General features: G+C 55.0%; 2 protein-coding genes across 2 annotated transcripts; one reads left to right on the top strand and one right to left on the bottom strand.

The window, feature by feature from the left end:
• Positions 1-2,018: 2,018 nt before the first annotated feature.
• LOC138366423 (uncharacterized) lies at positions 2,019-2,414 on the bottom strand. The gene has a single exon (XM_069327470.1). The coding sequence runs from the start codon at positions 2,412-2,414 to the stop codon at positions 2,019-2,021; it is 396 nt and encodes a 131-aa protein (XP_069183571.1).
• A 32-nt stretch (positions 2,415-2,446) lies between these two features.
• On the top strand, positions 2,447-3,409 carry LOC138366422 (FHA domain-containing protein FhaA-like). Its single transcript, XM_069327469.1, has one exon. It carries the CDS (start codon positions 2,447-2,449, stop codon positions 3,407-3,409), a length of 963 nt encoding a protein of 320 aa, XP_069183570.1.
• Positions 3,410-9,289: the final 5,880 nt, after the last annotated feature.

The following is a 9,289-nucleotide window of genomic DNA, read 5'->3' as shown; positions in this document are numbered from 1 at the left end:
TATATATATATATATATATATATATATATATATATGTATATATATATATATATATATATATATATATATATATATATATATATATATATATATATATATATATATATATAATAGTAGCAGTTTTTCTTGTAAACATATATTATTAAATATGACCGAAAAAGTAAGATTAATAATTCTAACACGAATTCTCTCAATATTTCTTATGATTCTTTTCACGGTCGTGGGTAATTGAAAAATCAGTTCTCCAAAATTCATTTTTATTTCTAGTCTGACGCGACGCTTGAACGTTTTTCGTAATAACTTATTACATTTTTAAAGACTTTAATTTACACACACAACTGTAACCTGGAAACACGCTAATCCGTCATACTTATACTCGCATTTGGGTGAGGTGATATGTTGCAACAGTTTTGGATGAGGTGAACAAACTTGTGACAAACACAAGACAGAACACAAAACTATGAGTATTAATTGGATATGAGAACATAAGAATGGAAGTAACTGCAGAGGGCCTATTGGCCCATACTTCCTCTTGATGCTTCTATATTGGTTCGGAGTCTTGAAGTGGGTAGAATATAGTTGTTCATTAATTGGCTGTTGATTGCTGGTGTTGACTTTTTGATGTGTAGTGCCTCACAGATGTCAAGCCGCCTGCTATCGCTGTATCTATCGATGATTTCTGTGTTGTTTGTTAAGATTTCTCTGGTGATGGTCTGGTTGTGAGAGGAGATTATATGTTCCTTTGTGGAGCCCTGTTGTTTATGCATTGTTAATCGCCTGGAAAGAGACGTTGTTGTCTTGCCTATATACTGAGTTCTTTGGGGCTTACAGTCCCCAAGTGGGCATTTGAAGGCATGGACGACGTTGATTTCCTTCAAGGCATTCTGTTTGGTGTCTGGAGAGTTTTTCATGAGTAGGTTGGCCGTTTTTTTGGTTTTAAAATAAATCGTCAGTTGTATTTTCTGATTTTTTCTGTAGGGATAACTTTCTTATTAATAATATCTTTCAGGACACTTTCCTCCGTTTTATGAGCCGTCGAAAAGAAGTTCCTGTAAAACAGTCTAATAGAGGGTACAAGTGTTGTGTTAGTTGACTCTTCAGAGGTTGCATGGCGTTTCACCTTTCTTTTATGATGTCTTCAACATAACCATTAGAGAAGCCATTGTTGACTAGGACCTGCCTTACCCTACAGAGTTCTTCGTCGACTTGCTTCCATCCTGAGCTGTGACTGAGAGCCCGGTCGACGTAAGCATTGAAAACACTCCTCTTGTACCTGTCTGGGTACAAGAGGGGTGTATCGGGACTCAAGAAAGGTGCCTCTTTAGTGCAGGTGTGGAGTAGCTTTCTTAGTATGTTTAAGAGTAGTAGTATGTTTTCTGGTATGTCAAGAGGAGTACAAGCCGGATCACGATACACTGTGTATTATCATCCCGATTGTTTCATCCACAGGAACGTTTATTAACAGTGACTCCACATCCAACGAGGCTCTTATCCCCATGGCCCGGGCTCCCCGCAGTAAGTCAATGAATTCCTTCGAAGACTTCAGGCTAAAGGCACAAGGCACATAAGGAGTCAGCAGGCAGTTGAGTCGCTTAGCCAGTCTGCATGTGGGTGTGGGTATCTGGCTGATGATTGGCCGAAGTGGGTTTCCAGACTTGTGGGTCTTGACATTCCCATAGCATATCCAGGTTTGTATTCCCCAATAACCTTTGGCAGGTGGAGTCCAGATTTCTTGGTGTTCACAGTTCAATCTGTTTACGTTCATTTTCAATTCGGCTGTAGTGTCCTTCATTACCCCTTGGAATTAAGTTATGATATGGTTCTAAGTCTACATCCCGTGTTCTTCCCCTTAGTCTTCATATGGCGGTGCAGTCGTTCGGGATTGTAGGTTTGGCATTCAGAAGGAAATCGTCAGGTCTGTAGTTGAGCTTCCGTTGAGGAGAGGATGGTGTTCCAACTGAGATATCCTTGTCTGTGGAATCGGTTGAGTCAAAACCAGAGGCGGTGTTCCTTGATGACTAAGTAGTGGCAGGTTCTGGAGCCGGAGTAGAAGGATTCAGTGGGCGAGCACACGGTCCGTGGAACGACGGTAGTAGATAGTTCTGGAGGCGACATGTTGGCAGTCTGTGCAGGTGCAGGGACGACGGTGGAACTGCAGCAGGTGTCGCCGACTGTGAAGGCGTCGGCTTAGTGGCTGCTTCCTCTACCGGGTCCGATGTTGGGTCAGGAGTAGCTGCGGCACCAGGTGTTGCCGCAGCGGACAGCAGGTATGTAAGTGCGGCAGCCTTCACAGTGATGTCGTGGTCAGGGGCCAGGGCAGGACTTGTATCTGGAGCAGTGGTGGTGAAGACTTCCTCTTGGACGGTGAGGGTCGGAAGGTTGTTCGTAGCATAGAGGATGTTAGAGGAATCCATACTCCCAAGGAGCATGGGTATCCCCAAGGAGCATGGGTATCCCCAAGGAGTATGGGTATCCCCAAGGAGCATGGGTATTCCCAAGGAGCATGGGTATCCCCAAGGAGCATGGGAATCCCCAAGGAGCATGGGTATCCCCAAGGAGCATGGGTGTCCCCAAGGAGCATGGGTATCCCCAAGGAGCATGGGTATCCCCAAGGAGCATGGGTATCCCCAAGGAGCATGGGTATCCCCAAGGAGCATGGGTATCCCCAAGGAGTATGGGTATCCCCAAGGAGCATGGGTATCCCCAAGGAGTATCGGTATCCCCAAGGAACATGGGTATCCCCAAGGAGCATGGGTATCCCCAAGGAGCATGGGTATACCCAAGGAGCATGGGTATCCCCAAGGAGCATGGGTATCCCCAAGGAGCATGGGTATCCCCAAGGAGTATGGGTATCCCCAAGGAGCATGGGTATCCCCAAGGAGTATGGGTATCCCCAAGGAGCATGGGTATCCCCAAGGAGTATGGGTATCCCCAAGGAGTATGGGTATCCCCAAGGAGCATTGGTATCCCCAAGGAGCATGGGTATCCCCAAGGAGTATGGGTATCCCCAAGGAGCATGGGTATCCCCAAGGAGTATGGGTATCCCCAAGGAGCATTGGTATCCCCAAGGAGCATGGGTGTCCCCAAGGAGCATGGGTATCCCCAAGGAGCATGGGTATCCCCAAGGAGCATGGGTATCCCCAAGGAGCATGGGTATCCCCAAGGAGCATGGGTATCCCCAAGGAGCATGGGTATCCCCAAGGAGCATGAGTATCCCCAAGGAGCATGGGTATCCCCAAGGAGCATGGGTATCCCCAAGGAGCATGGCTATCCCCAAGGAGCATGGGTATCCCCAAGGAGCATGGCTATCCCCAAGGAGCATGGGTATCCCCAAGGAGCATGGGCTCCCTCAAGGGGCATGGATACTCCCCGGTTAAGAACCTTTGCACTAACTAAACTTTGGTTCTGACATCAACATTTTGTTTTATGGGAAAAACTCACTCAATTGATCCATACAAACACGTGTCCTTTTCGCGACTGACAAATAATGAATAACTCGCTTCTTGTTTCTCTATCCATCTCATTCGTCAATAATATCACTATGTAATAAGGAATATAACATACAGTACTTCTGTGAGAAATTAGGCCTAGGTTAGGTTAGGTTAGGTTAGGTTAGGTTAGGTTAGGTTAGGTTAGGTTAGGTTAGGTTAGGTTAGGCTAGGTTAGGTTAGGTTAGGTTAGGTTAGGTTAGGTTAGGTTAGGTTAGGTTAGGGTAGGCTAGGTTAGGCTACGTTAGGTTAGGTTAGGCTAGGTTAGGTTAGGGTAGGTTAGGTTAGGTTAGGTTAGGTTAGGTTAGGTTAGGTTAGGGTAGGTTAGGTTAGGTTAGGTTAGGCTAGGCTAGGTTAGGCTAGGTTAGGTTAGGGTAGGTTAGGTTAGGTTAGGCTAGGTTAGGTTAGGTTAGGCTAGGCTAGGTTAGGCTAGGTTAGGTTAGGTTAGGCTAGGTTAGGTTAGGTTAGGGTAGGTTAGGTTAGGTTAGCTTAGGTTAGGTTAGGTTAGGTTAGGTTAGGTTAGGGTAGGTTAGGTTAGGTTAGGTTAGGTTAGGTTAGGTTAGGTTAGGGTAGGTTAGGTTAGGTTAGGTTAGGTTAGGCTAGGCTAGGTTAGGCTAGGTTAGGTTAGGTTAGGCTAGGTTAGGTTAGGGTAGGTTAGGTTAGGTTAGGTTAGGTTAGGTTAGGCTAGGTTAGGCTACGTTAGGTTAGGTTAGGCTAGGTTAGGTTAGGTTAGGTTAGGCTAGGTTAGGTTAGGTTAGGTTAGGTTAGGCTAGGTTAGGCTACGTTAGGCTAGGTTAGGCTACGTTAGGTTAGGTTAGGCTAGGTTAGGTTAGGGTAGGTTAGGCTAGGTTAGGTTAGGGTAGGTTAGGTTAGGTTAGGTTAGGGTAGGTTAGGTTAGGTTAGGTTAGGTTAGGGTAGGTTAGGTTAGGTTAGGTTAGACTAGGTTAGGTTAGGTTAGGTTAGGTTAGGTTAGGTTAGGCTAGGTTAGGTTAGGTTAGGTTAGGTTAGGTTAGGTTAGGCTAGGTTAGGTTAGGTTAGGTTAGGTTAGGTTAGGTTAGGTTAGGTTAGGCTAGGTTAGGTTAGGGTAGGTTAGGTTAGGCTAGGTTAGGTTAGGGTAGGTTAGGTTAGGTTAGGTTAGGTTAGGTTAGGGTAGGTTAGGTTAGGTTAGGTTAGGTTAGGTTAGGTTAGGCTAGGTTAGGCTACGTTAGGTTAGGTTAGGCTACGTTAGGTTAGGTTAGGGTAGGTTAGGTTAGGTTAGGTTAGGTTAGGGTAGGTTAGGTTAGGTTAGGTTAGGTTAGGCTAGGTTAGGCTACGTTAGGTTAGGTTAGGCTACGTTAGGTTAGGTTAGGTTAGGGTAGGTTAGGTTAGGTTAGGTTAGGTTAGGTTAGGTTAGGTTAGGCTACGTTAGGTTAGGTTAGGTTAGGGTAGGTTAGGTTAGGTTAGGTTAGGTTAGGTTAGGTTAGGTTAGGGTAGGTTAGGTTAGGTTAGGTTAGGTTAGATTTGGTTATGTTAAGTGTTTTGTTGTGCTGGTAAATAGTTGTCTCTCCAGAACGAGGGTGAATCACTTACAGCTGTTTAAGACAATTAGGAGCATTGTTATGAGGCGTGTGTGGAGAGGTCCGTCTTTACAACAGCCACGACGCCTGCTGAGCTAACCAATAGTTGTCTATTGTGTGTGATTATTTGATCGGAGAAGAGTAAGCCCCGGGTGCCAGGGTGGTCCTCGGGGGTGCCAGGGGTGCTCCATGGGAGTGTCAGGATGGCCCCCGGGGTGCCAGGATGGTCCCGGGGGTGCCAGGGCGGTGCCAGGATGGTCCCGGGGGTGCCAGGATGGTCCTCGGGGGTGCCAGGGCGGCCCTCGGGGGTGCCAGGGTGGTCCTCGGGGGTGCCAGGGGTGCGCCATGGGAGTGTCAGGATGGCCCCCGGGGTGCCAGGATGGTCCCGGGGGTGCCAGGATGGTCCCGGGGGTGCCAGGATGGCCCCGGGCGGTGCCAGGATGGCCCCGGGGGTGCCAGAATGGCCCTCGGGGTCCCGGGGTGGCAGGATGGCCCCGGGGTGGCAGGATGGCCCCGGGGGTGCCAGGATGGCCCCCGGGGTGCCATGATGGTCCCGGAGGTGCCAGGATGGCCCCGGGGGTGCCAGGATGGCCCCGGGGTTGCCAGGATGGTCCCGGGGGTGCCAGAATGGCCCCCAGGGGTGCCAGGATGGCCCCGGGGGTGCCAGGATGGCCCCGGGGGTGCCAGGATGGCCCCGGGGGTGCCGGGATGGCCCCGGGGGTGCCAGGATGGCCCCGGGGGTGCCAGGATGGCCCCGGGGGTGCCAGGACGGCCCCGGGAGTGCCAGGATGGTCCCGGGGGTGCCAGGATGGCCCCGGGGGTGCCAGGACGGCCCCGGGGGTGCCAGGATGGCCCCGGGGGTGCCAGGATGGCCCCCGGGGGTGCCAGGATGGCCCCGGGGGTGCCAGGATGGTCCCGGGGGTGCCAGAATGGCCCCCGGGGGTGCCAGGATGGCCCCGGGGGTGCCAGGATGGCCCCGGGGGTGCCAGGATGGCCCCGGGGGTGCCAGGACGGCCCCGGGGGTGCCAGGATGGCCCCGGGGGTGCCGGGATGGCCCCGGGGGTGCCAGGACGGCCCCGGGGTGCCAGGATGGCCCCCGGGGTGCCAGGATGGCCCCCGGGGGTGCCAGGATGGCCCTCGGGGGTGCCAGGATGGTCCCGGGGGTGCCAGGATGGCCTCGGGGGTGCCAGGATGGCCCCCGGGGGTGCCAGGATGGCCCCGGGGGTGCCAGGATTGCCCCGGGGGTGCCAGGATGGCCCCGTGGGTACCAGGATGGCCCCGTGGGTACCAGGATGGCTCCGACGGTGCCGGGATGGCCCCGGAGGTGCCAGGATGGCCCCGGGGGTGCCAGGATGGCCCCGGGGGTGCCAGAATGGCCCCGGGGGTGCCAGGATGGCCCCGGGGTGCTAGGATGGCCCCGAGGGTGCCAGGATGGCCCCGGGGGTGCCAGGACGGCCCCGGGGGTGCCAGGATGGCCCCGGGGGTGCCAGAATGGCCCCGGGGGTGCCAGGATGGCCCCCGGGGGTGCCAGGATGGCCCCGGGGGTGCCAGGACGGCCCCGGGGGTGCCAGGACGGCCCCGGGGGTGCCAGGATGGCCCCGGGGGTGCTAGGATGGCCCCCGGGGGTGCCAGGACGGCCCCGGGGGTGCCAGGATGGCCCCGGGGGTGCCAGGATGGCCCCGGGGGTGCCAGGACGGCCCCGGGGGTGCCAGGATGGCCCCGGGGGTGCTAGGATGGCCCCCGGGGGTGCCAGGACGGCACTGCAGCAACTGCCCAGGAGAAAAGCTGGTGGAAAATGTTTCTCTCCTCCTGGTCTTCTTTCTCTTTACTTGCCGGGGTTTTTGTGGTGCAGCTGATGGCCTGCTGGGGGGCAGCTGGAGGGCAGCTGGGGGGCAGCTGGAGGGCAGCTGGAGGGCAGCTGGGAGGGCAGCTGGAGGGCAGCTGGAGGGCAGCTGGGAGGGCAGCTGGAGGGCAGCTGGGGGGCAGCTGGGAGGGCAGCTGGGAGGGCAGCTGGAGGGCAGCTGGAGGGCAGCTGGAGGGCAGCTGGAGGGCAGCTGGAGGGCAGCTGGAGGGCAGCTGGGAGGGCAGCTGGAGGGCAGCTGGAGGGCAGCTGGAGGGCAGCTGGGAGGGCAGCTGGAGGGCAGCTGGAGGGCAGCTGGAGGGCAGCTGGAGGGCAGCTGGAGGGCAGCTGGAGGGCAGCTGGAGGGCAGCTGGAGGGCAGCTGGAGGGCAGCTGGAGGGCAGCTGGAGGGCAGCTGGAGGGCAGCTGGAGGGCAGCTGGGAGGGCAGCTGGAGGGCAGCTGGAGGGCAGCTGGAGGGCAGCTGGGAGGGCAGCTGGAGGGCAGCTGGAGGGCAGCTGGAGGGCAGCTGGGAGGGCAGCTGGAGGGCAGCTGGAGGGCAGCTGGAGGGCAGCTGGGAGGGCAGCTGGAGGGCAGCTGGAGGGCAGCTGGAGGGCAGCTGGGGGGCAGCTGGGAGGGCAGCTGGAGGGCAGCTGGAGGGCAGCTGGGGGGCAGCTGGGAGGGCAGCTGGAGGGCAGCTGGGGGGCAGCTGGGGGGCAGCTGGGGGGCAGCTGGGGGGCAGCTGGAGGGCAGCTGGGGGGCAGCTGGGGGGCAGCTGGGGGGCAGCTGGGGGGCAGCTGGAGGGCAGCTGGGGGGCAGCTGGGGGGCAGCTGGGGGGCAGCTGGGGGCAGCTAGAGGGCAAGGCTGTGTGCCACACACAGCCTTATTAGTACGCTGTGTTGGACTATATACACACCGAGAAGTGGATCCCACTCCTCGGTGTATATTCACCAGGAGTTTCCCCTTAGTCCTGGGGGGCAATGTTCAGGACTACAGTATACTTGTTGGTTGGTCAGTAAGCTGTCGTGATGGCCTCAGTAACCCTCCAGAGGCTGGCAGGCCTCACTAGCAGGCCTTGAACTACAGTATACTTGCTGGTTGGTCAGTAAGCTGTCGTGATGGCCTCAGTAACCCTCCAGAGGCTGGCTGGCCTCACTAGCAGGCCTTGAACTACAGTATACTTGCTGGTTGGTCAGTAAGCTGTCGTGATGGCCTCAGTAACCCTCCAGAGGCTGGCAGGCCTCACTAGCAGGCCTTGAACTACAGTATACTTGCTGGTTGGTCAGTAAGCTGTCGTGGTGGCCTCAGTAACCCTCCAGAGGCTGGCAGGCCTCACTAGCAGGCCTTGAACTACAGTATACTTGTTGGTTGGTCAGTAAGCTGTCGTGATGGCCTCAGTAACCCTCCAGAGGCTGGCAGGCCTCACTAGCAGGCCTTGAACTACAGTATACTTGCTGGTTGGTCAGTAAGCTGTCGTGATGGCCTCAGTAACCCTCCAGAGGCTGGCAGGCCTCACTAGCAGGCCTTGAACTACAGTATACTTGCTGGTTGGTCAGTAAGCTGTCGTGATGGCCTCAGTAACCCTCCAGAGGCTGGCAGGCCTCACTAGCAGGCCTTGAACTACAGTATACTTGCTGGTTGGTCAGTAAGCTGTCGTGATGGCCTCAGTAACCCTCCAGAGGTTGACAGGCCTCACTAGCAGGCCTTGAACTACAGTATACTTGCCGGTTGGTCAGTAAGCTGTCGTGATGGCCTCAGTAACCCTCCAGAGGTTGACAGGCCTCACTAGCAGGCCTTGAACTACAGTATACTTGTTGGTTGGTCAGTAAGCTGTCGTGATGGCCTCAGTAACCCTCCAGAGGTTGACAGGCCTCACTAGCAGGCCTTGAACTACAGTATACTTGTTGGTTGGTCAGTAAGCTGTCGTGATGGCCTCAGTAACCCTCCAGAGGTTGACAGGCCTCACTAGCAGGCCTTGAACTACAGTATACTTGCTGGTTGGTCAGTAAGCTGTCGTGGTGGCCTCAGTAACCCTCCAGAGGTTGACAGGCCTCACTAGCAGGCCTTGAACTACAGTATACTTGCTGGTTGGTCAGTAAGCTGTCGTGATGGCCTCAGTAACCCTCCAGAGGCTGGCAGGCCTCACTAGCAGGCCTTGAACTACAGTATACTTGCTGGTTGGTCAGTAAGCTGTCGTGATGGCCTCAGTAACCCTCCAGAGGTTGACAGGCCTCACTAGCAGGCCTTGAACTACAGTATACTTGCTGGTTGGTCAGTAAGCTGTCGTGATGGCCTCAGTAATCCTCCAGAGGTTGACAGGCCTCACTAGCAGGCCTTGAACTACAGTATACTTGCTGGTTGGTCAGTAAGCTGTCGTGGTGGCCTCAGTAACCCTCCAGAGGTTGACA

This window comes from Procambarus clarkii, chromosome 19 (genome assembly GCF_040958095.1).
Source record: "Procambarus clarkii isolate CNS0578487 chromosome 19, FALCON_Pclarkii_2.0, whole genome shotgun sequence".
Taxonomy (NCBI): domain Eukaryota; kingdom Metazoa; phylum Arthropoda; class Malacostraca; order Decapoda; family Cambaridae; genus Procambarus; species Procambarus clarkii.
This window is presented reverse-complemented; position numbering and strand designations above follow the sequence as displayed.

What these genes read in the sequence shown, in the direction of transcription:
- LOC138366423 (XM_069327470.1), bottom strand. Translation starts at nt 2,414, where the DNA reads ATGGATTCCTCTAACATCCTCTATGCTACGAACAACCTTCCGACCCTC.
- LOC138366422 (XM_069327469.1), top strand. Translation starts at nt 2,447, where the DNA reads ATGGGTATCCCCAAGGAGTATGGGTATCCCCAAGGAGCATGGGTATTC.